Source organism: Lissotriton helveticus, chromosome 12, assembly GCF_964261635.1.
Source record: "Lissotriton helveticus chromosome 12, aLisHel1.1, whole genome shotgun sequence".
NCBI lineage: Eukaryota > Metazoa > Chordata > Amphibia > Caudata > Salamandridae > Lissotriton > Lissotriton helveticus.
In genome coordinates, this window is record NC_136073.1 from 862032932 (window position 1) to 862059238 (window position 26307).

The window sequence follows — 26307 nt, forward strand, 5'->3', positions numbered from 1 at the left end:
AATCGGCACGTGGAAGTATGCGTCCTGTAGATCTATGGCACACATCCAATCTCCTCGTTGCAACTGAGGGTAGATCTGATGCAACGACAGCATGCGAAACTTTTCTCTGCGAATCCACTTGTTTGCCTGTCGCAAATCCAGAATGGGCCTGAACTCGTTCTTGTCCTTCTTGCGGACAAGAAAGAACCGAGAGTAAAGACCTCTTCCTCTTTGAGACAGAGGTACGTCTTCTATCGCCCTTTTCCTTAGCAGAATGTCTGCCTCCGCCTGAAGCTCGCGCAGTTGATACTGTGAGCTGACGGGAGGAATCGATGGGGGAGGGCTGGTGAAACGCAGACTGTATCCATTGCAAACAATATTCAGCACCCACTTGTCCTGAGTAATTTTTCTCCACTCTGCCAGAAAAAATTGAACGCTTCCCCCCACCGGAGCGGGTAACGGACGAGGGGGAAGTAACAGCTCAGGGTCGAGACCCGGCCGGGCCTTTGGAAGCGGTAGAGGACTGCTGTCTACCTCTACCCCCCTGGCGTTTCTGGAAGGGCCTCCTGTACTGCTGCTGCTGTGGCTGCTGCTGATGTTGCCCGGCAGACTGCCCCCTTCCACGACCCTGCGACCCGAACCGCCGTTGGAACTGGCGGTAGGGTTTCTTCTCTTTGTGCTTCTCCAAGCCCACCGCCGTCAGGGTCTCTGCCTCGGCCTTCATCCTGGCCATCTCGTCATCCGCGTGTTTTCCGAAGAGTGTATCTCCGGAAAACGGGAGATTCGCCACACGCTGTTGTGCTTCTGGCTTAAGAGACGTCAACCGGAGCCAAGCATGGCGCCTCTGGTTAATCCCGTGGCAGTATCCGTGCGCAGACAGCAAGGAGATATCCGCCGCGGCGCTAATGGCCTGGTTAGAGACCAGCATCCCCTCCTGGACGATCTCCATGAAGTCCTCTTTGCGGTCTCGAGGAACGAGGTCCGCAAACTGCTCCATTGAGTCCCACAGTGCACGGTCGTATCGTCCCAACAACGCCGAGTCACTGGCAGCCTTCATTGACGAGGAGGATGTACCACACGCTTTTCGCCCAGCAGAGTCGATCCAGCGGCTCTCCTTGTCCGGAGGCACTGTGGATGCAGGGGAGGTGGCATGAAGCTTCCGGGCCGCCGTCACAATGACCGAATCCGGCGCCGGGTCCTTTCTCAAGAAGGCTGGGTCCGAGTCCGGAGCTCTGTATTTCTTGAGGAGCCTGGAAGGCGCAGACTTCACAACCGCCGGCGTCAAGAAAAGCTGTTCAGCCGGCTCGAGGAGCCCCGGCACCAAAGGCAGTAGGGGGCGAGACATGTGTTTCTTGTGTAACGTCTCAAAGATGACAGAAGTCGAAGGTGTAGGCGCTTCAACTTTGATCCCCAACTTCGCCGCTCCGCGCAGGAGAACCTCTTGGAATGTGCCGATATCGTCTATCGGGGACACCCTAGTCTCCGGCGAATCAGACAGCGTGGGCGAGTAAGAACGGGTCCCAGATGAGCGAGACCTGGACCGACGCCTCCTATGGCGATGCCTGGATCTCGATGAAGATCCGCGTCCACTCCTAGACTTGTCCCGTCTCCCCGAGCGAGACCTCGATCTCTTGGGCCTGGGACGGTCCGCCGGCCTCCCCGGTTCCGGAGTCCGAGGCTTCGATTTAGGAGTCTTCTTCGGCGGCGTCGGAAACTTGGGCATCGACACCGCCCGCGGTGGAACCGGGGGTGGGGGAGTCACTGGAAGCGGGGCCTGCGGAGCCGGTCGAGCAGGCAAAGGGAGGTTCGGAGCCTTCGGAGGCGGACCCCTTGGTAAAGGAGGCAGAGAAGGAGGCGCTGAAGGCTTCTTCGGGGTATATACACCTCGGAATACGCCGTTCCCGGCGAGCCATCATCCTGTCCGGATTGTGGGGAGCCCCCCACAGTCCTGGGCCTGTCTTTTCGACCTCCAGACGCCGAAGATCGGTGCCCAGACGGCGAGCCTGGGTCCCTAGACGTCGAGCGGCCCTTCGGCGTCGACCGTTTCTCACTCCTCGACGTCGAACGGTGTCGACGTCGACCCCGACCAGATGGACGAGCCACGGAATCTCGACGACGGGCGATGGTGCCTCGACGGCGACCTCGACCTCTTCGTACGTCTCGACGTCGACCTCTTGGAACGTCTAGACGTTGAATGTCTCGACGTCGACGTCTTCAGCGCCGGAGACTTCTCCCGTCTCGACGGCGGTCTCGACGACGAGGATCCCCTCGACGACGATGTCCTTGACGGCGAACGGCGGTGTCGCCTCGACGGCGAGCGCCGACGCCGGGTCCTCCGATGTCGACCACTCGACGCCGACAAGGAGATCGACACTAGCTTCGACGGCGGCCGGAACACGTCCCTCGACGTCGACGGGCGACGTTTTCTCAACCCAGAGCCCTGGGGAGACCGGGAACTGGCCGTGGACCTCCCTCTCGACGTCGTGGTCATCGCAACTGACCCAGATGGAGATCTTGGGCGCGGGCTGGACTTCCTGCCCCTGGGGAGCCCCCCAGAGGCCTCAGCATGGGCAGAAGGAGCCCCTCCTGACCCACCTCGTGCCTTTAATCTTCTTTCTTCAAGTCCCTGAAGTCTGATTTTTCTCCTGTCCTTCAGGGTCCTTCCAGAGAAGCCTCTACAGATCACACAGTCCTCAGGGATGTGGGAAGAGGGAAGGCAGAGGATACAGACCTCATGGGGGTCTGACTTGGCCTTCTTCCTGGAGCACTCCGGGCATTTGTCAAATAATGCTGGCATTATGGACAATAAAGAAGTGCAGGAACCCAAGAAGAAAGTCACTAAAGTACTTTAAAAGCACCAAAAATCGAATTTAGTGTAAAAACACCAACAAAACCCTTGAAAAGGGAGAGCTCAATGCTCCAGGGTCCTGCTTGCAGGAGCCGGAAAAAAGAACTGAAACTAAGTTGGACCTGCTATGCATTCTGGGATACTGGGAGAAGGTTCTGGAAGGTTCCTTAAAGGCACAGTATCCTATTAAAGCCACATAATGGCAGCCTATGGGGCTTGTCTGTCCAGGTTCTTCTCTCTATCATTCCTGAGGGATTTTGCTGTTAAGCAGGGGAAATCTGTACAGGCTTTGCTGTTTTGTGGATTTTGTGGTGGAATTTCTAGTTGAAGTACTGGACAGTGTAGCCTTTTTGGCTGCATTATCTGTCTTTAAATTCTCTCTTAAGTGTCTATGCATTTCTGCATTTTTTGACACTGTAAGAGATTATTTTTGATTGCTCCGGGGTCCACGCACATGGGCGGGACTATTCACTAGATTATGACTATACACAGAGATCCCCTACTACAGAAGGGAATGGGTGGGTACGGTCCTTAGCAGCAATAAATCAGTCACGGATAGTGGCACCACCTCTCTTTCACGTAGCAGCTCTAAAAATGAGAGATGTGGCACATCCTCATAAGGAAATCCTTACCCTGTACATTGCTTAAGAGGAGGCTACTGGGTGATGGGTGCTGGCAAAATTATGGATCCTAGAGTTGTTGTGGTTGGATCAATCTATGCCCCCCACCACCAGTAAATCCCATTTCTGTGCTCAATTCTCTGATCTCCTGTCCTCCGTCAGCAGAACTCAGATGCTGGTGGGTGGCGATTGGCACCTGGCACCGGACCCAATCCAGGATAGGGCAGGCAGGGACAATGTATACAATATGTCGGGCAGGGCACTCTTCATGCACTGGTGGAAATATGGCGATTACTACACCGGAGGGACAGAAAATTCACATTCTTCTCCTGCCCCCACGTGACCCAGTTCTGGATTGAATACTTCATAATTTATGGCCAGCTCCTACCTCACATCACCTCTTGCGACATCCTAGAGGCAGGTGTTGGCAACAACAGCCTAGTGCTGCTTGGGCTTGACATCGGACACAATGCTCCTCCCTCACATCGATGGCGCATGAAAGCTTTAGTTTATCGGCACCATGAGGGAAAAACCCAACTAATCAACCACATACAGTTCTACTTTTTGAACAACGAGGGCACTGTGCCCTCACACAGAATGCTGTGGGCAGCCGGCAAGACAACAATCCAAGGCTCGATGACACTGCGGCCGCCAACCATGCGGAACGTGCAGCCAGGGGCCTCCTGGAATGAGATGCTCACCCTTATGGTACAATATACAACCTCACCATCCCAGTCTCTCTTTAAACAAATGGAATGTCATATAGATACGCCTTGCCTATATGCTGTGTTAAGTTAGCATGAGCTTATTAGAAGATTAAAAGCAATTTTTCCTTTCTGCTGCTTTTGCACACGACACAAACTGTTGTTTTAGCTTTGAGCCTAGTAGAGCGCTTTGGATTCACACGAGAATAATAGGTTATTACTCTGATATCAGCTTTGCTTAGTGAACTGTGTCTGTACAGTGAGTGCTGAAGCCTTCAAGGATAACTCGACACAGTGGTTGTTGTGAGGTCTGATCTTCGCACCTTCCTAGACATAACATACATGCAGCGGCAGCCAAATTCTGGCTTTAGGCATGTTTTATATTGCTTCACGCAGTGTACCCACACACACACACTTGATGGTGCTTCGCATGCAGAGAGCTGGTGGAAGATGATGTGATCCCTTACCACTAGGATCTTGAGGTATGGGGCCGCCCTGCTAAAACCCAATGAGACCTTCTTAGATATAATATAATATGCTAGTTCGGGAGGGTGAGAATTAGGTGTTGTTAAACCCGATTCATTTCAGCATTTTAGCATGTTGTCACCTTTCGCATTCTATAAACTAGTAACTATGCCGATTACTTTGCTTCTTATAATATGTTTGCTGGTATTATCTAAGATACTGCGCTTGAGAACCCTACATTAGTAAATAAACATTTCAAATATGCTTGTGTCCTCATTTACTCCTTGTTTTGAATTGAAATGATTGTATAACGAAAGAGTGTTCATGTGTTCCACGTTACCTGAGGTAATCTAAGTCCATGTTCTGGTTTGTCTAAGTATTGGGAGTTTGTAATGACCAATGAGACACTGTAGCAAGTCAGGTAAGGGGATTTTGGGTACTAAGGTGAGTTTTGGCACACCCTAACTTACTGAGGTTCCAAGTCTCTATTCACAGTTCTGTAGGAGAACAGGATCCATGCGACATGGCGCCCAACATTTCGGTGGTCTTATTACATGACACTTGAGTAGTACATCTTTCGATCCTTGACCCCTTCACTGTAGTTTCCAGAAAACGGTGGTGTCGGAAAAAACCTACCTATTTTTGTAATAGGTCTTTTCAGGCTTGAATCTTTCTAAACGGTTTCCTTGAATTGCAACCCAGTTGTGCTACAAAGTTTACTTTGTCCTTTTCACTTTCTGTGTAGTTATGGCCGCGGTGGACATTCAGCAGCATAGTCGCATTGCGGTGCGCAACCATTTGCTGCAGTATAATGTTCCCGTGGATAGCATGGCCGTGATAATGGTGGTGAGTGCAGAGGTAGCTTACCCTTACGAAATCTTTTATTCGTGGGTGACATTCCCGACTGTGGACGGAACTTCAGGTGTGTTCCACACGTACACTCCCACTCCTGTGCCGAATGAATATACTCCGTATAGGACACAGGAAGTACCTCTAGATACATGGCAGCATCGCGTTTGGTTTGGTGACGCCCTCCCCCACACTTTAGCAGCTCCTAGGTTAGGTCCTTTGTCCATTACGGGCGCAAATTGGCTTGTTTTGGCTGGATTTACTCCTCATCCTCAACACAGCAATTGTACAGTTGTTGAGCTAAGACGACTACATGTAGTCTCAATTAGCGTTATTCGTTCGTTGGTACAATACATGACCCGTAATCTCCCGGGCGGGGCCCCGGGTGGTGCGGCGCTTCCTGCGGGACAGGGCGGCATGAAGCTCAGTCCCGTGATGGTCAATGCAGTGATGGGCAAGCGTCCCCTGGATAAGGACGATTTTCCTTTCTGGCTTGCCGAGAAATTTGACTAGCTGGAAGCAGTATTTACTAACACGTCTCCTGGTGAGAAACACAGGATTCTGACAATAAGCTTACCTAAAGACTTGGCCCCTGAAATCGGTGACTGCGAGACCTCTGGTAGAACAATCGCGGCGGTCTATGCGAGGTGTTACGGCACTCTGTCTACGACTGTCCTGCCTACGGTCCTTAACCGTGTTCAGGATGAGCACGGACCCGAGGCTGCGGTTGAATTGGGCATGTGCCTATGTGGCACCTTTGATGTGGTTTGCGATCTCGTACTTGCTAATGTCAAGGGAGATGCAGTGAACTTTCAGGTAGCCAATGCTTTGCAGGCGCTTCCCGATGCCGAGAAACCCCGTCAGTTAGCGAGGATTATTGTGGCGGCTTATAAAACCGTGGGCCGCAATAGTAGGGGTCTCAAGCCATTTTCTATTAAAGAGAAACACCAACCCCAAGGACAGAAGTCGGAGACTGATGTCCAGCCCAAGACCAAAAAACAAAATTGGCCTAAAAAACAGAAACAGGGAAAGCAACAGCAACAGAAACAGGAGTCCCGTCCTGCGTCTCCATTGCCTGCCCCCACAGAACGTGTTTATGACTTGCGCGATCGCGCGAAGATTAAATCACCTGATCGATTTCAGGTTTCTGATCAACGCTCTCCTCGTTCGTTTCAGGATTCATCGGCCTCGGCGACCTGTGATGGAGGCGGCGGCAGGGGTCGGGGTGGCCAACAAGGACGCGACCAGCCCCGCCCGAAAGACGTTGCAGGAAAGCAGGACGGCTCTACGCCGAAGAGACCACAGTTTCAAAAGAAGAAAGTCGCCACTCTGACAGCGAGATATTTATTTTTCTTATTTATTTATTGCATTTGTAAAGCGCATCTATCACCTAAAAGGCATTCTGGCCCTTGCAGACTCAAGACAGCATAGGGAAGGAGGGCGATAGCGGACTAGAGTTTAGGGAAGAGAAGTGTTGTTAATCTCCTCCTAAACAGGGGGAGATCGGAAATGTGTCTAAGCTCAGCCGGGAGAGCATTCCACAGCTTCGCCGCGGCTACGGCAAACAATCTTCCTCCTGCTTTGATTTTCTTAAACCGAGGTATTGTCACCAGCCTAGCAGAGGAGGAGCGTAGGCTGCGGGCTGGAACATACCATCTAAATTTCCTTTGTAGGCTAACAGGGCCTAGATCATGCAGGGCCTTAAAGGTCAGACAGAGAGACTTGAATTGTACCCTCTCTCTCACCGGGAGCCAGTGTAGCTGGGCCAAGGCCGTAGAGGAGGAGGCTCTTGTCGGCCACCCCAGAGCTAGTTTAGCCGCTGCAGACTGGACTCTCTGAAGTCTATCCATAAGAAAGCTTGGAGAGTCCAGCAGCAAGGAGTTACAATAATCTAGCCTGCTGAGCACAGTGCAGCGTACCACCTCAACCCGGGCAGGGGCGGAAGTAGGGGGAAGAATTTTTCTCAGAAGTCTGATGACAGCTAGACAGCCAGCTACTAGTTTTGATACCTGCGCCTCCAGAGAAAGCTCCGTATTGAACATAACACCTAAGTTACGTACTACCTTCACTGGCTGTACCGCTGAGGAGAAATACCCAGACCAGAAGTTACAGGGTAGAAGAGTTTGCACCCTAGGACTAGGGCAGTATAGCACCTCCGTTTTCTCCGCATTAAATTGCAGTGAGTTGGCTTTCAACCACCCCGCCGCAACTCGCAGACGATTATGAAGCTCTTCCAAGGAGGTCGAGTTATCTCCCTCCAGGGAAAGAATCAGCTGCGTATCATCAGCGTAGTTGACGATGTCGATATTATGTTTCTTGATGATTGCAACTAAAGGCCTCATATAAATATTAAACAGCACCGGACTGACTGCTGAGCCTTGGGGAACGCCGTGCAAGATGGTAGAAAAGGTGGATTGGAAGGGAGGGAGGGCCACCGCTTGTTCCCTGTTCTTGAGGTAGGACTCAAACCACTCCAGGGCCCTGCCAGCAACCCCCACCTCTCTCAGCCTGTCCAGCAGGATGGTATGGTTCACCGTATCTAAGGCGGCAGACAGGTCAAGCAGTATCAACACACCTGCCTGACCCCTGTCTGCTCGCCAACAAAGCTCATCCAGAACGGTCACCAAGGCCGTCTCGGTACCATGGGCTGGCCGGAAGCCAAACTGCACTTTCTCCAAGAGCTTGTGTTGCTCGAGATGTCTGGAGAGAGTGCCTGCCACCACCCGCTCTACGATTTTAGCTGGGAAAGGTAGAAGAGAGATGGGTCTAAAGTTCTTCAAACACTTAGGATCAAGGGTGGGCTTTTTCAGTAAAGGGGTCACCATCGCCCTCTTCCATTGCGAAGGAACCAATCCAGTGGAGAGCGACTGATTACAAACAAGCAGAAGCGTGGGAAAAAGCTCAGCCTCAAATTCCTTCCAGATTTTCAATGGGAGCGGATCAAGTGGAGACCCAGATGTAATAACAGAGGCCACTCCCCTAAACTCGTCTGCAGTCAGCTGCGGAAATTCCACAAGGGACTGAACTCCTCCCTGTTCGCAGGCCGCTCCAAGATTGTAATGGAGGGAGGGGGGGTGACTAGGCCCTGCTTCAGAGATCTAATCACACTCAGCCAATGCGTCTAAGCTATTGACTCTGGATTGTTGCTGATCCACCTCCAAGTCTTCAATGATCTTATTGATTTTATCCTGGAAGAATCCAGCTAGATACTCACACAGTTCCTGAAAGGGGAGGATCTCATTCTTGACACAGTCCGGGCTGGTAATGCTATTTAAAATATTGAAAATACTGCGGGAGCTATTCGGGGCATCGGTAATCTTGTTGGAATAATACGATGCTTTAGCTCTATGAATCTCTTTCTTGTATTCTATCCGCTTTATTTTCCATGCCAGCCTGTCCCTGTCCAGGTACGCCTGTCTCCACTTCCTCTCCGCTTGCCTGCAAACCAGCCTAAGATTTTTTAGGCTGTTTGTGAACCACGGAGATGAAGGTCTCCCCCCTGCTCCTATGAATTTTTAAAGGAGCAGTGGAGTCCAAGACTGAGACAATCTTTGAGCAGAGAGCGGCATAGTTCGTCTCAATCTGCAGATCCAGGGAGAAACACTCATCAACCCTGAACACAGGGGTCTCACCCTTTTTCCGGCCAAGGGACTTCCAATCTCTGCTCACATATTCCCTCACAAGGCTAGATGTCCTAATAGCCGAGGTACCGGATATAAAAAAAATAATTTAATTAGGTAGTGGTCGGTCCAGGCCATGGGTAGAACATCGCCCACCGTAAGGAGGTTGGTCTCTGAGAAAATCAGGTCCAACCGATGGCACCCTAAATGAGTGGCCTGGGAGACTCGCTGAAAAAGGCCAAGGCCCTCACATGAACGGGTCAGATTGTAAAGACCTACGTCCAAGGTGCCATTCAGCCAAAGATTAAAGTCTCCAAGGATTACCAGCTGGCTATGTGTAGCAGCCATGTTTGTAAACAGTTCCAGCAGCGACAGCTGCTGGGATGCAGTAAAGACCCCCGGGGGTCTATAGCAAATAATGCCTGTTAGGAGGTGTCTACGTGCGTTCTTGATCGTGAATCCAAATAATTCACAGCCATCACATGCATCAAGCTCAAGGACGTGCAAATCCAGAGTGTCTCTAAAAATGACACCCCCCTTCCACCAACTCTAGGCCTATGCCTAATTTTAAAACCTGCCGGGCAAGCATCCCCAGCGTCAACCTTGCACTCTGGCACAGTCCATGTTTCCGTCATACACAGAAAGTCCAGTTCATGGGCATCAAACATCGATTGTATTTCAACCCTATGTTTAGGCAAGGATCTCACGTTTAAAAGCCCACCAACTATAGTGTCATTCCTCAGCAAATCTGACATAGGGAAAGCCGTGTTAGACAGCAGCAGAGACCCCCTGTCAGTACCCTGCTCACCAATATTGGTTAGTTCATCACTGGTGTAGCGTCTACGATCATCCAGGGTGGCTGGCCCACGCTCCCTCCCAGAGGGGCAGCATGACTGGCGCTGGGCGCATCCTTGGTGCGGACGGGCGCAGACGGGCTTGCCTTAGGCGCGCCCGCTGCGTGTGAACATTTATAGGAGCCCCGAGGTGTCCAGCCAGGTGATTCAGTAATCACTAGCCTGCGACCTCACTTGATCCACCTCACCCAAGATGGCGGCCAAAGTCCCTTCCTTGCCCCGAGCAGTGGATCCTAATGAAGGATTAAGCACAGCTACTTTGAAAACAGCAGCGCGGTAGGCACAATGATTAAAAATTCAACCCTCCCACAGAAAAAGCAATTTAGTGCAAATTACGAAAAAATGCGATAAAAATTCGGACTTAATTTAAAAAGCTATCTATGCTCCCGGCTCACGCCTCAGGAGTCTGGTGGCTGCGCGGGCACCTCAGTGTGAGCATTTATAGGAGCCCCGGAGGTGTCCAGCCAGGTGATTCAGTAATCACTAGCCTGCGACCTCACTTGATCCTCCTCACCCAAGATGGCGGCCAAAGTCCCTTCCTTGTCCCGAGCAGTGGCTCCTAATGAAATGCCACAGATAGTGAGAACTTCGGAATCTGACCTTGCTGGACAGCGCAGCGGAGATTACCATAGTGCGAGAGGCCCTGCGTCCACTACTGAAGGTGACAGCGACTGACCGTTATGTTGTAGTAGAAGCAGCGGACACTAGAGTTGCTCCCCCTGACAGACTTTATGAAATGGTCCGGTTTATAAAAGGTGACATACAGAGTACCATTAAAGGGATATTTTGGGAAAATCTCACGACTACTTATGACATTTTGTTAGCGGAGGCTGACTGGCCCCCACCTTTTGTACTCGCAGCTCCGCGAGGGGAGGAGCTAATCCTCCCCAGTTTCGCGCACACAGTCTCTAAGGAGCATGCGCTGAATTTTGCAGAAGAGTGGGCTAAGGCTCTTGCGCCAGCTCTGTACCGTACACACTGTGGATGGGATACATTTTCCCCACACCACGAGACTCCTTTGCGGACTCAGCCACAGCCTCAACCTCAATATCTCATTAGACGTGAAGCTAAGGCTTCCGTTGCGGAAATCCTTGACCAATAGGAATATCAAGGAGTGATTGAAACATGTGTGTCACCAATGAATAACCCTCTTTTTACTGTGACCAAACCTGACGGTTCGTACCGTTTGGTATTGGATTACCGGCATTCAAACTCGCATTGCCGTACCTGTGCAGTACAAAATACTCACAGCTCTGCATTGGTTGATAGTCTTGTGCGTAAGCGGTTTACGACCACGCTTGACATTTCCAACGGTTTTTATGCCCACCATTTGGACGGTCTGAGTTCCCAATGGACCTCCTTTACTTGCGGCGGTGTACAAAAACAATTTCGACGTTTACCAATGGGCTACAAGAATAGTCCTGGGTTTTTTACTGCCCGCATTGTCTCTCTTTTGGAGAGAATCGACCCTGATGCATGCTCGTATGTGGATGACATTTATCTCACAGACGACGAACTTTGGGAGCATCTTTGTCGAGTTGACCGCTTAATTTGTAGCTTTGCAGACATGGGTTACAAATTCAACTTTGCAAAATCGCACATTGCAGAGTATACAGTGTTGTTCCTGGGCTACGAGCTCAACAATGACAGTAGAGGATTGGCTCCTCACTTCTTGGAGAAATGCGCACAACTGCGCGCTCCGACAACTCTGAAAAAATTACAGACTTTGCTGGGATTTTTGAACTTCGGGAGAACATACATTCCTGATTATGCCCAGCGTATCAAGCCTTTGTATGCTTTGATACAACCTACTTTTTCCAAATCATGCTGGCTGCCTGAGCACTCTGCTATCCTGCTATCATTGCAGGCTGATCTGCTCGCTTCTAAATTCTTACTGACTCGTGACAACCACACCAACCTGATGATAAGAATCATCCCTGGGACGGTGGGTTTCACTTACCTGACTTAACGAAGGAGACACAGTACCTATTGCTTACAAGTCACACTTGTACACATCGGCTGAAATGCGATTTTCAACTGTGGAGAAAGTGTTGACGGCTGTACAGATGGCGATTCTTAAGGAACGTGCTCTGTCACAGGGAAAACGCATGTTGGTTGTTACCCCGTGTCCTGCTTTGGAGGCAGTTACGAAAGCCAGTGTACCTAATTCAAAAGCTTTGCACCCTCGGTGGATACAATGGGCTGCTTCGTTGACGTCCCCGGATGTCAAGTTTATTTATGGACGCCTGCTTACGATCGCAGGAGTACTTACAATATGAATTTGTTCATTCAGCTCCTTTAGCTATGCGGCCTTTGGAGGATTTCCATTGCTTCATTTATACTGATGGCTCGGCGTAGGCTGCGCATGGCTCTAAACACGCCTACGTTTCCGCTTGCGCCATTGTGGTCGGTGCCATGGTGAACGATGAGTTCCAGTCCAGGGTCGTGCACACGCAGACTCTAGGGGACTGCACCGCGCAATTAGCAGAGCTTCGTGCTCTGATGCTTGCTTTGGAGTACGCAGATCCTAGTGTGACGACACTTATTGTGAGTGATTCCTATTACTGTGTCCAGTCTTACAATGAGAACTTGTTCTTTTGGATTCAAAATGATTTTCGTGATTCCAAGGGTAGCACAATAAAACATAAAATGATCTGGGTCTGGGTGGCTGAGCTTAAAGAGCAATTGCCGCTCGTGTTTGTAATTCACACTCTAGGTCATCAGCGCGTGGGAGTACACGCTGTTGGCAACTCGCTTGCTGATGAGGCAGCGAAATCTGCAGTATCGACATATTTAGTTGCAGCAGTTACAAGGCCCAAAAGTAAGATTGATGATGATATCTTGGCGGCGGTTGCTGCCACTGAGAAGGGAGGTAAATATCCTGCGGGGTTCCGTTCGAAGTACACATACCACTTAAGTCCCAATAAGGTTCCTTATGTGAACATTCCTGAAGTTGGGGAGAGGTTGATTCCCAACTCGGACCGCAGGAATACATTGATCACAGCTGCACATGAAGGTGTTGTGTCTGCGCATGCAGGCGTTTCGGCCACTGTATCTCAGTTACAACAGCGTTTCTGGTGGTGGGGACTGTACAAACAGACGCGCGATTATGTCCTTCAATGTGACATTTGCCAACAGATTAAGCCTTCAACTGTCAAGTCAAGTCAAGTCATAAAATTTGTATAGCGCACTACATACCCAGAGGGTTTCAAGGCGCTTAGGAAGGGGAGGAGGATTATTTGTCAAATATCCACGTTTTAAGCTGCTTTCTGAACGCTAGGTGGTTCTGGGTGAGGCGCAGGTAAGCGGGGAGTGAGTTCCATGTTTTAGCAGCCAGGTATGAAAAGGATCTGCCTCCCATGGTGGTCTTGTTGATGCGAGGTACAGTGGCGAGGGCTTGGCTGGAAGACCGTAGTTGGCGGGGGGGTGTGTAGAAGGACAGTCGAGAGTTGAGGCAATCTGGTCCGATGTCGTAGAGTGATTTGTGTGCGTGGGTAAGCAGTCGGAAAGTGATCCTCTTATTGACGGGTAGCCAGTGGAGGTCTTTAAGGTGACCAGAGATGTGTTCGTTGCGTGGGATGTCTAATATGAGCCTGGCTGATGCGTTTTGGATTCGTTGGAGTTTTTTCTGGAGTTTTGCGGTAGTACCCGCGTAGAGGGTGTTTCCGTAGTCCAGTCGGCTCGTGACCAGAGCGTGGGTGACTGTTTTCCTTGTTTCGGAGGGGATCCAGCGAAATGTTTTTCTGAGCATGCGAAGAATGTTGAAGCATGAAGAGGATACGGCGCTGACTTGTCTGTTCATCGAAAGTGAGGAATCCAGGATGACGCCCAGGTTCCGTGCGTGGTCTGTCGGGATGGGTGCTTTTCCGAGGGCTTCCGGCCACCAGGAGTCGTCCCATGCAGAGGGGGAAGTACCTAAGATGAGGACTTCTGTTTTGTCTGAGTTCAGTTTCAGACGGCTTTGTTTCATCCATTCGGCAACTTCTTTCATTCCTTCGTGTAGGTTAGTTTTGGCGGTGCTGGGGTCATTGGTGAGAGAGAGGATTAGTTGAGTGTCGTCCGCGTAGGAGATGATGTTGAGGTTGTGTTGGCGTGCGATGGCCGCGAGGGGGCTCATGTATACGTTGAAGAGGGTGGGACTGAGTGAGGATCCTTGAGGTACGCCGCAGATGACTTCAGAGGCCTCGGACTTGAATGGAGGAAGGCGGACTCTCTGGGTTCTTCCGGTGAGGAACGAGGTGATCCATTCAAGTGCTTTTCCTTGGATTCCGATGTTATTGAGGCGTTGTAGAAGGGTGCTGTGGCAGACTGTATCGAATGCTGCAGAGAGGTCGAGGAGGATGAGGGCGACTGTGTCTCCATTGTCCAGTAGAGTTCGAATGTCGTCTGTTGCTGCGATGAGGGCGGTCTCAGTGCTATGTTTTGCTCGGAAGCCAGATTGTGAGGGGTCGAGGGATTTGTTGGCTTCGAGGAAAGCGGCGAGTTGGTTGTTGACGGCTTTCTCGATGACTTTGGCCGGGAATGGAAGAAGCGAGATGGGGCGGTAATTTTTGAGTTCGGTGGGGTCCGCTGTTGGTTTTTTCAGAAGGGCGGTGAGTTCAGCGTGTTTCCAGTCTTCTGGGAAGGTGGCGGAGTTGAAGGAGCAGTTGATGACGTCTCGGAGGTGTGGTGCGATGACGGAGTCTGCTTTGTTGAAGATGTGGTGAGGGCATGGGTCTGTGGGGGATCCTGAGTGGATGGAATTCATCAGGCGGATGGTGTCCTCAGTGGAGATTGGGTTCCAAGCGTTAAGGGTGTTCACAGGGGGAAGATGGTCAGCAGATGGTAGGGTGGGTTGGTTTCCGGGTTGGTTGTCAAAGCTGTTGTGGATGTCTGCAATCTTGTTGTGGAAAAAAGAGGCTAGGGAGTCGCAGAGGGATTGAGAGGGTGTGATGTCGTTGGAGTTGGCCGAGGGATTGGAAAATTCCTTGACGATGTTGAAAAGTTCCTTGCTGTTGTGGGCGTTGTTGTCAAGTCGATCCTTGAATGCTGTTTTCTTGGCTTTTCGGATCAGTTGGTGGTGAGAGCGGGTGGCGCTTTTGAAGGCGTCCTTGGTGCTGGTGGTTGGGTCTTTTTTCCAGGCCTTTTCAAGGGAGCGGCAGAGTTTCTTGGACTTCTTGAGATCATCGTTGAACCATGAGGCTTTCTTGCTGCCAGGTTTGCTTTGACGTTTTTTCAGTGGTGCTAAGGTGTCGGCGGTGTTGGATAACCATAGGGTGAGGTTGGCGGCGGCATCGTTGGCGTTGGAAGAGAGGGCTGGGGAGTTTCGAAGGAGCGATTCGGAGATTTGGTCCGTGGTGATTTTGTTCCAGTTTCTTTGCAGGGTAGGTTGGGAGTGGTTGATGGGTTTCGGCTTGTTGTAGATGAAGTGGACGCAGCTGTGGTCGGTCCAGAGGAGATCCGTAGTGTGGCTGAAGGAGACATGGTTGCTGGATGTGAAGATGGGGTCGAGTGTGTGACCTGCGATGTGGGTGGGGGAAGTGACTAGTTGTTTAAGCCCGAGGTTGGCGAGGTTGTCCAAGAGGGTGGTGGTGTTGCGGTCGTTGGTCTTTTCAAGGTGAAAGTTGAGGTCTCCCAGAAGGATGTAATCTTTGGAGGGGAGTGCGTGTGGGGTGATGAAGTCCGTGATGTCCTCACTGAATTTTGCGCGGGGTCCTGGTGGTCTGTAGAGGAGAGTGCCTCTGAGTGTTGTTTTGGGATCGATGTGGATCTGGAAGTGAAGGTGTTCAGAGTAAGCGAGATTGACGTCAGAGCTGGTTGAGATGCGGATAGATTTCTTATGGACGATAGCGATTCCTCCTCCTGTGTGGCTGGTACGGTCTTTGCGGGTGATCTTATAGTCTTCAGGAATGGCAATTGTGATGTCTGGAGCGGAGGAGGCATTCATCCATGTTTCCGTAAGGAAGGCGATGTCCGGAGAAATGGTGTCTAGTAGATTCCATAGGTCAATGGCATGCCTGTGGATCGATCTGGTGTTGAGAAGGATGCATTGTAGGTGGTTGGGGTCGGGAATCTGTGGTGTGGTCGTAGCAGAGATGTTGTCGGTGCCGCTGAATTTGCAGGAGTAGCAGGAGAAAGGGCCATGGGTGTGTCCAGGAGCGGCTTGGACGCAGTTGGGGGCGCGACCGGGGTTAAGGGCTAGGAGGGTGGCGGCATCGTAGGTAATGCGGGAGGGCTGGGCAGCGCGAGGGACAGGGGGTATGGTGCTGGGCGCGGTCCAGGCGCGGACGGGCGTAGACGGGCTTACCTTTGGCGCACCTTCGGCGTGTCCGAAGCTCGTGGACGCTGCGCGTGGGACCATCTGACATTAATGGACAGAGGAGGGGGAGGGGCGAGGGCGGTTCAGCTGGGAGGCGGGTCGGGCTGAGGAGGAGGTCAACAATCACAAAATGGAGGCGGAGGGGTCAGGACGGAGAGAGCGCTTGGGGTGAAAAACACAAATGCTGAGAAATGCTGTCAATTGACAAAGACAATAGGCAAAGCGGCGATTCTGAGCACACGCAACCAATCAGGGATTAAATCTGCAGCTAGAGTTACGCCGGCAGTGCAACAATTGTAGCAGATAGCTAATCAACTATGCAAATGGGCCAAATCGCCACACACAGCGCGCAGCGGCAATCAGAACGTAAAGCAGAATATAAATGCCAAAAAGTACTGCAAATCTTGTGGTATGCCTTCTGCAACGAGGACGCAGCAGCAGGGGAGCGACCACTCTGCTTGGAAGCGAGGAGTGAGTCACTGCAGCGCGTCCGCCACAGACACAGTTGTACATATCTAATAAGCCTCTAGGATGTGTTTATTTAGATCACTGCGGTCCTTTTTCTTTAGATACTGCATATAAGTACATCTTAGTCGCAGTTGATTCATGCACACGCTTTGTTTGGCTCTGGCCCCACCGCAGCGCTGATTCACAGACTGTCATCAGAGATTTGCGCGTCTTTGTAGGGATTTTTGCCTGTGGTACCTTCCATTCGGATCAGGGTCCGGCTTTCGCCTCTAAGGCGTATAAGGATGCCATGATTTCGATGGGGGTCCAAGTCAAGTTTTCGTCTCCATACAGACCTGAGGGTAATAGTGTAGTGGAACGAATGAACCGTGACTTAAAGCAATCTTTGACGGCTCGAGTTATAGGCACTGGCAGGAACTAGCTGGCCCATCTCAATGGCATGCAGCGTGCTCTTAATAATCTCCCTAGAAGGTCTCTGGGTGGGCGGACCCCATACAAAATGCTCTTTGGTATCAAGATGTATGTACCGGACCTTGACGGTCTAGACTCGGTGGCTAGCGCGGCCTCCTTTGACATAGATTAACATTGCAATGTTTTACAGACTCTACAAAAGACAAGAGACAGTCTTGCAAAGGAACATTTGCCCTCCACTTCGGATGATGAGTTGCAGATCCCGGTAGTTGGATGGCTACCCCAAGTTGGAGAACTGGTTCGGGAGAAGATCGAGAACAAGAAAGAATTTGGTCCCTCCTACCGAGCTCCGGTTCCTGTGCTTGGTGTGAAGTGCACAAGAACAGTCATTTTACCACCACTTCCAGGTTGTAAGGAAAACAGGTTTATCTCAATCGACAATGTCAAGATACACAGAGTGGCCGATTCGTCTTAGTATGACACTGGCAAGTCTCCTGTCCTTCGTTTGTGAGAAATTCTGTTTTGGCCACTGCTTCTAATCCTGAGCCAGAGGTGGCCATCAAGATGCCTACAATTTCCAGTCCTTTATGGAGTACGTTGCCTGGTACTAACCTTGATGAAATTGACTACACTTACCCAACTGACTTATTGATGCCTGATTTGCAAACACGTTTGGCCACAGAATCCAGATTCTCATTTGACACTGTCTCGCACACTTAAGGAAAGCCCTCTCGAATTGCGGTATATACAAGTTTATTTAAAAAACCTTTTGTTAATTCCTCCTTGGACATATGTTTGGATGGTACTTTTTTCAATTTACCTTTTTATGTCAATTGGTTTTGTTTTATTTTTTCTGAATCGTCAATGGACACTATGTCGAAGAGAGAACATGCATTCGACACCTACATGGAACATTGGCTTCCCTTTCCTCCTCACATTCTGCCCACAGACTGAAGAGAGACTTGGCGTTTGTTAATATCACTGCTTGGCATGTCCTAGATGGGATTGTATGGGATGCAGTTAAATTTCAAATCCATGGCCCAACTGAGGTTATTAACGTCCCTAATGTGCTTAGAGTGAACATGGGGGATGTGGTGAAACAAAACATACGCTCTGATGATTGGGATGTTCAGGCCGTGGAGGCATTGTTTTCTGATTTGAAATATTATGCTGCCTTTGATGCTGAAGATTTATATTTAGATTCTGATAATTATGGTGATTTATTTTGCTTACACCATTTTGGCAACCACTTCTTACACAAGACTAGTTCCAGGAGGAATACTGTAAATTATACACAGTGGGAGCATTGCCCAGCTCCTATACAAGGCAGTTCAAGTACATTTTTGAAAAAGTACACTTATTTTACCGACTTTAATCAGTCCAATCCCGCTTCATTTTATTTTAAAATGACAGAAAAATCCATGTCCAAGGTTAGACTTACCTATACTAAGTTATTGTATTCGAAGTCCTTCCTAGACCAGCTAGCTGTTGGAGGCTACGAGTTGTGGAAAGATACCATTGACCTTAAATCGATTTGGGGTTCTAAAAGTTGGCAGGTGCAAGGCACTGAGGCTTTACACCGTGCATGTCTCATCCCAAATCATATGTTATTTTTGAACTCTACCATTTCTCAAACAACATGCTTTGGATTGGCTTCTTCTAAAAAATTGAATACTCCTTCCATCCCCGATATAGAAGAATATTCAGGTTGGGGTAATTTTACAACATTTTCCATTAGGGAATTGCAATCTCTGTTGCACAACTCCTCCTTTAACATATCCAGTTTGGATCCTAGTGGTTGGCTGTTGTGGCACAGAGGTGCTGATTCGTGCCAACATCGTTTTCTGGGTTTAGCTGATGGCTTCAAACAAATCAGGGCCGATCCCCGTTTTGAGAATGACCATTCTGTCACCACTTATTCAATAGGCAAATTATGTCAGAATTGGCTTCAACACTCTACCTTGGCATCAGTTAAACTGCATCTATCTAAACTGACGGGTGATGTTGATTTAAATGATTTTTATCAAAGACCCGGCTAGTGGTAGATCAAAAAGATGGATATATGCGGTTTATAATGAAATCTGGAAAACATCACAGATTGAGGCGGCTACCCGCCTTAGGGCTATTGATCAAGCGAACTTGGAGAAAGTGCTTGCAGTTGTGGATAATAGCATTAACACACTTTCTTCCCACATTTACACATTAGATAACATTGTATCGTCTGTTGTTGATATAGTGCAAGATAAAGTGTCTGTGTTATACCATGGTCAGAATCAATTGCGTTCCATTATGCAGTTTGCATGGACCCTACAGACACTTAAGGCCGGAAAAGTGCTTTGGAATTACATGAATGTCTCCTCTCTCTTTGCCCCTTTTACTTTGACTGACAAACAGCGTTTGCTTTCAATGAGAGATGCATCTTTTTCCATGTTACACATTGAAAAGTTGGAGTCTTTACCTTTCTCTGTGTCAGAGAACACGGCTGCGACGTGGCTTATCCACAGTTTAATTACGTTACCATTTGCTTTATTTAAATTTACAAATTGTATGAAATATTTTGCCATTGGTAGATACGAGCCACTGAGTAGTTCATACCTCCATGAAGCCTGGTCGCTCCCTTTTACTTACAGATGCCTTAGAGAAGGGAGGGAAGTTTATCTCAAAGGGGAGGAGTGCTCAGAAACGCCTGATCACTCATTAATGTGTTGACATATCCAATTGCACGGTTCTTGCAACCAACAGCCTAATTTAGCCTGTGTTTTGAAAGGTACTCCCGTTCCCGCAATAGTCCCCACTTTCACATTACTGGCAAACGGCAGCTATTTACTTTTAAATAATGAAGATTGTTGTGGGTTAATAAAAGGCATCGCTTATGTGGTTACAGTCTCTGAGCGTGTGGTTTGCTGTAAAAATGTTTTGTATCCTCCTCCGCATGGGAACTCGGATGTTTCCATCTGGCCGCGAATTCCAACCTTGAAGGCAGAGTTCAATGGAATGAGTAGAATAAGAGCCCTATTGTCACAAAAAGAAGTTGCACTGACTTCAGCTCGTGAAACATTTGTCCTTCACATAGCCAACACCCGCACAGAGGTACAAGCTTTATTAAATACTGACCTACCATTACATTTCAGTGAACGGATTCATACAATCTTTAACGCGTCTTCCACTTCAGGTCTTGCACATTTTCTTAAAATAGTTAGCAGCGATCTTGTGACTTCATTTGAAAAGGTATTTGGAGTCATTCCTGCTTTCTTTCATTCAATCTTTTCAAGCCTGTTTGGTGGGTTTCCTGTTTTACTGGCGTTGGCTGCTGGCATTCTGGTGATATTTTGTTTTGTAAAAAATGGATGCCCGTCCTGTGTTTCAAGACGCTCAGTCCCACCTGGCACTGTTTCGCAACAGGATGCTTGAATACTATGGCACGCTGCCTCTCGCCACCTTAAGTGCAGCGTATGGATTATCGTTTCGATTTTCCTATTTTACATGTGTCCAGCCTGTCTTTCATTGCCTGAGCTGCGATTTCGATTGGGCCCTGGATTTGTGTCTCTGCAAGATGGTTTCTCCTGACGTGGATTTTAATCATCTCATGAGTCCCTTAGTTACTCACGAGTTGCTTTGTTCCGACGTAAGGATTATGGCCTTGGCAGCGATGCATGGAGTACTGGGTCATTGGAATGTATTTGCAGCGGCGCAAGATTTCTTGGCATACAGCTTCATTGAGAACCCACCGAGTTGTCCTCTGGTGGTGCTAGAGGCTCCGGTAATTGAAGAGCATGAATGTTCTTTCCCGCTATTAGATTGGATGGCGGATTTGTTTTCGGATGATAACAGTGACTTCCTTTTGGAAGCTGTTGCTGCTTATTTTGCATATTCAGACCTGGGATGAGACCAATCGAGGCCTTTGTTAACATTGAACTTTTTTCTATCTTTTTCTTTGAAATTATGCCTAAATGTACATTTCACAGAACTGTTGACGACATTGAATTCTTTTATTTCCCGATTTTTTTGGGGAATTATGTTCAATATGTTCTTGTCCCAGACCTATTGACTTTGCTCAAATTGTCACGATGGTGAGAATTTTGGTTTTTTTTGAGTGACGAAAATATTTTTTCTCACTTACTCAATTTTGAACTGACTATCGTTCTTGAACTCTGCACTTCAAAAATGAGCCCCATATCTTATCTTGTCTTATCCGTGCTTGGATCATGGGGGGATGTCATATGGATACGCCTTGCCTATATGCTGTGTTAAGTTAGATGAGCTTATTAGAAGATTAAACGCCCTTTTTCCTCTCTGCTGCTTTTGCACACGACACAAACTGTTGGTTTAGCTTTGAGCCTAGTAGAGCGCTTTGGATTCACACGAGAATAATATGTTATTACTCTGATATCAGCTTTGCTTAGTGAACTGTGTCTGTACAGCGAGTGCTGAAGCCTTCAAGGATAACTCGACACAGTGGTTGTTGTGAGGTCTGATCTTCGCACCTTCCTAGACATAACATACATGCAGCGGCAGCCAAATTTTGGCTTTAGACACGTTTTATATTGCTTCACGCAGCGCACCCACACACACTTGATGGTGCTTCGCATGCAGAGAGCTGGTGGAAGATGATGTGATCCCTTACCACTAGGATCTTGAGGTATGGGGACGCCCTGCTAAAACCCAATGAGACCTTCTTAGATATAATATGCTAGTTAGGGAGGGTGAGAATTAGGTGTTGTTAAACCCGATTCATTTCAGCATTTTAGCATGTTGTCACCTTTCGCATTCTAGGGACTAGTAACTATGCTGATTACTTTGCTTCTTATAAAATGTTTGCTGGTATTATCTAAGATACTGCGCTTGAGAACCCTGCATTAGTAAATAAACATTTCAAATATGCTTGCGTCCTCATTTACTCCTTGTTTTGAATTGAAATGATTGTATAACGAAAAACTGTTCATGTGTTCCACGTTACCTGAGGTAATCTAAGTCCATGTTCTGGTTTGTCTAAGTATTGGGAGTTTGTAATGACCAATGAGACACTGTAGCTAGTCAGGTAAGGGGATTTTGGGTACTAAGGTGAGTTTTGGCACACCCTAACTTACTGAGGTTACATGTCTCTATGCACAGTTCTGTAGGAGAACAGGATCCCTGTTACAGGAACTTACCAAAATCTGAATGAACTATTTTGCGAAAGATCCTGAGAAGGCGCTGGTCAAACTACAGCAGCGACGATATTACTATGGAAAAAAGGCAGGAAGGCTTCTAACCACCTACTAAAACAGAAAGAATCCCAGCAAGTCATAATGGCGTTACATGATTAAACAGGGTCACTCCTTACACACCCATGTGACATTGCCTCCTGGTTTTCTCCCTCTATGCAGCAGAACAATGGGCAACACTATAACAGTTGACCACCTTCCCAGCCCCCCTACTACCGCCTTGGTTCTCTGATGAGGGCAGTAAATTATTGTCAGGAGCCTTCACTGGAGATAAAGTAGCCAAAGCTCTAGCGGCTCTTTCAATGTGTAAATCCCCTGGGGAAGATGGGTTCCGGGGTGAATATTACAATGGGGGAAAGACCTATTGGTCCCTCGCCTGACGAGGGCCATCCAGGAGGCCTAAGAGGTGGCCATGCACAAGGCTATTTCTAATAAAGTCACTATCACCCTCTTTCTGAAGGCAAGTAAAGACCTCTTGAATTGCGTCAGCTACCACCCAGTATGGCAGCTTAACGTTGACACGAAGATTCTGGCCATGGTGTTTGCCACATGCTTGAGCAAGGTACTACCCCTCCTGATCCATGAATCCCAGGTGGGCTTTGTTGTGGGCCGCAGTTTCCGAGACCACCTCCGATTACTGTCCCACCTGCTGCGGCGGACGAACGATGACCCATCTGAATTACTAGCGCACTCCCTGACCGCAGAGAAGGCGTCTGACTTCGTTTCCTGGCGATATCTTTTCAATGTCATGTCCCACTTGGGCCTGGGAGACAACTTTATTCTCAAGGTATGCTGCCTCTGTGGTAGAGATCTCTTGCTGTGGACTCCTGTCAGGTACATTCCCAGACGAACAGGGTACCTGTCAGGAATGCCCCCTCTAGCCCATCCTGTGCTTCATTGTTCTGGAGCCACTAGCGGCTATGATCCGGCGATTGACGGCAGTGTCATGTTTCCCTATTGCTGTGTTGAAGAAGTCAAGGCACTTTATGCCGAGGACATCCTGCTTCTTCTGTCCCACCCTCGAACCTCTACCGTAGCTGTAATGTCGCTCATTAATGATTTATCCCACTTTCGGGCTACTAAATCGACTGGACAAAGAGGGAAGCCCTCGCTATGTTTTGCTCGACCACTGAAGGTTGTAGTTACGACTATCCCATATGCTGGGTACAGACTTACCTACCTGGGTGTCAAGATTAACCGAGGCCTTGTTAGTATGATGGAGGAAAGTTTGCTCCCACTGATGGATCACACAAAACGGGATTTTCAGAGGTGGTCCTTCATGCATTTCTCCCTCCATGGCAGAGCGCAGACCATTAAGATGACAGTGGCCCCTCGCTTCAACTACTTGCTCGGAATGCTACTCTTACCAGTACCACAGACCTTACTTATTAACATAGATACAGATATCCATTACTATATGTGGAGGGGATGTAAGCCCAGGCTCTAGGCGACCCTTCTCTGGGCAGGAAGTGGGTGATTTGCCATTGCCCCTCATGAAATCACATCACTTGCCGTTCCAACTCTCCGAAGTAGCAACACACTTGGTCCCGCCCCTAGAGAATCACCTAATTGGTGTAAGGCAACCCCGCCTCCTCTGTATCTCTCTCTCTCACACAAAGCAATGGCCTCTAATCCAGTCCTGGCGACAATGGCATTGGCCTGGAAGGATGCTCACAGATTAATGGGCGTGCCCTTGTTGCTACACCTGAAGGAGACATTATGGCACAACTCCACCCTGTGCATTAGGTGCGCACCAATATTATAGGGAGTCCTGGAACGCAAGAGGACTGAGCTCTGTGGACCAAATGTATGATGGTAATCTACTCAAGTCTTTTCCGGTACTCCAAATGGAATTCGGACTGCAAAGTTTCAACTGAACTTCAAGAACTGAATAAAGAGAAGAGCACATTTATGAAAAGATCATATTCCTTAAGGATTAGCTGTGCGACTAAGTGCTGAAGCATGCGTTACTGGCTGGGTTATTGCGTGCCTGAAATGAGAAACTCTTGTAATAAGGCATGGAATAAACACAAAACAGCAACATTAACAAGAAAGAAAGGTAGAAGACCTATAGTGATCTGCATATTTAGCTTACAGCAGAATGATTATCAGGCTAGTGAACAAGATGTACGTTTAAAATGCTTTATAGAACTAGACTGGATGAGTGCAGTACCTGCGTCTTTACATGTTGATCAGGAGCGGTCACCAAGCTGGCACAACCTAGCCACAACATTACCATAATCGAGAGAAAAAGACAGGCGGCCAAAATCCAACGAGGCAGTCCAGATCGCCTGTAATAGGGTACAAAAACGAAACTTACAACTGGTGTAATCAAAAATAAACATTCACTGCAATATAATTTTGTACATGGCAAGATGGGCATTTCATTATGTTTCATGGCAGGCCAATCTGGACAGTTCAAGCATTATGACACTCAACAAGGTTGGTCAAGGCCTTCTAGACTATGATCTTCAGTTCTGACTTCGAAAACAAAAAACTTTGTGCAACATTATTGATGTACACAGTAATTAGACCGGTGCAAATTTTGTGGTTTACAAAACATGCCATGTGTCAGCAAGAAGGCGATCTGGCTTAGTTAATAAGGAATGAGCAACCCGATATACATACACACACAACTTGACTGTACCCTAGGTGCAATAAAAACTCAACACCAACCCCATTCCATCTTACTCCTACAATTTGACTAATCTTTCAGCAATGGTCTGTGTTAGGAGAAACAGTACATTAAATGCCAGTCTGCTGATGTTTGAAATTTATGAGGGATAAATACTTGCTCCAAACTCCACTGATCTCTCCCTCCCAGGAGCGTGGGTGGTTCGCTTGTCGCAAAAAGATGTGGGAAAACTGTTATTATCCTTGATAAATGTCTGAAAAGCCATCAATTCTCATAACATCTATCCAGACTTCTACGTATTACTCGATTTCCATGCTGGTTCTTCCAAGTAAATTCTACATCACATTTTATTTGTGCTAAACTTACTACGAACTTATAAAACACTGCTATCGCTCAGATTACGTAGACCGTATAACTGTAGACAGGCTGCACCAATCTTAAAGACTAAAGTCTTAAACAGCAATGAGGACTATAACTTAAATATAAGCTTTAACCACATATTTAGAAATGCAAGCATTTCGTCTGCAATCATCAACTAGACAGTTAATTAAAAAAAAATCAAATTTTGCTATCAAATAAAGGATTATCTTTTTGGAAATATTCCAATAACCGTAAGCTTATCATTTCCACGAAAAAAGAAATACCTGTTTAGACCCTCTCGCTGCTCACCACCTCTGACCTCCACTTCCCTTCCCCCAGCGCCAAGATACTCCCTGGGGTGAACGCTGCGCTTTACAAATCCCGCCATTCAAACATTAATGTCCAGCTCAACAATAGAATATACAAACAGGCAATACATGGACAGACAAACCTTTTAAGTTCATGTAACACCAGTTCATACATGGATACCCACAATATATCACATTAATATGTTGGGCATAGCAACATTATGAGGGAGCATCACCAGGTTGTGGATTCACACTATAGGTCAAGAGTTCAGGGCAAGCATTTTACAAGAGGTGGGCATCGTCATGCTGCATATGTCAGGAATTAACACCATTATGCATGTGTTGCATTATACAAACAACAGGCACCCCATGCATGTGATGGCCACAGCATGCCAAGAGCTACCACGATTGTGCTAGCACCAGCAGTAGGTCAAGGGTGGACACAATCATGCTCACATCCGCCAATAATTCACACAACTTTTTAAGCATTAGTGTTAGACCAGGAGCAGGCACCGTCACGCAATGGTTGCAAGCAATTTGCCAAGATCTAACTTCATTAAGCCAGAGCCAGCTGCACAAGAGTGGCACCATCATGTTCATTGATGCCCATAACAGGAATTACAGTCTTTATTATAGGCAAGTACTACAGCAGGGATGGGCACCATCATGACATGGATGCAAACA

At 48.3% G+C, this 26307-nt stretch overlaps 1 protein-coding gene across 1 annotated transcript in view; it reads right to left on the minus strand.

Annotated features, from left to right (window-relative positions):
* The window catches only part of TMEM59L (transmembrane protein 59 like), a 217185-nt gene that overhangs the window by 8747 nt on the left and 182131 nt on the right, over positions 1-26307 (minus strand). The window contains exon 7 of the mRNA XM_078669864.1: positions 24494-24611. Coding sequence (XP_078525990.1) covers positions 24494-24611 — 118 coding nt within the window. The remainder of the gene's footprint in view (positions 1-24493; positions 24612-26307) is intronic.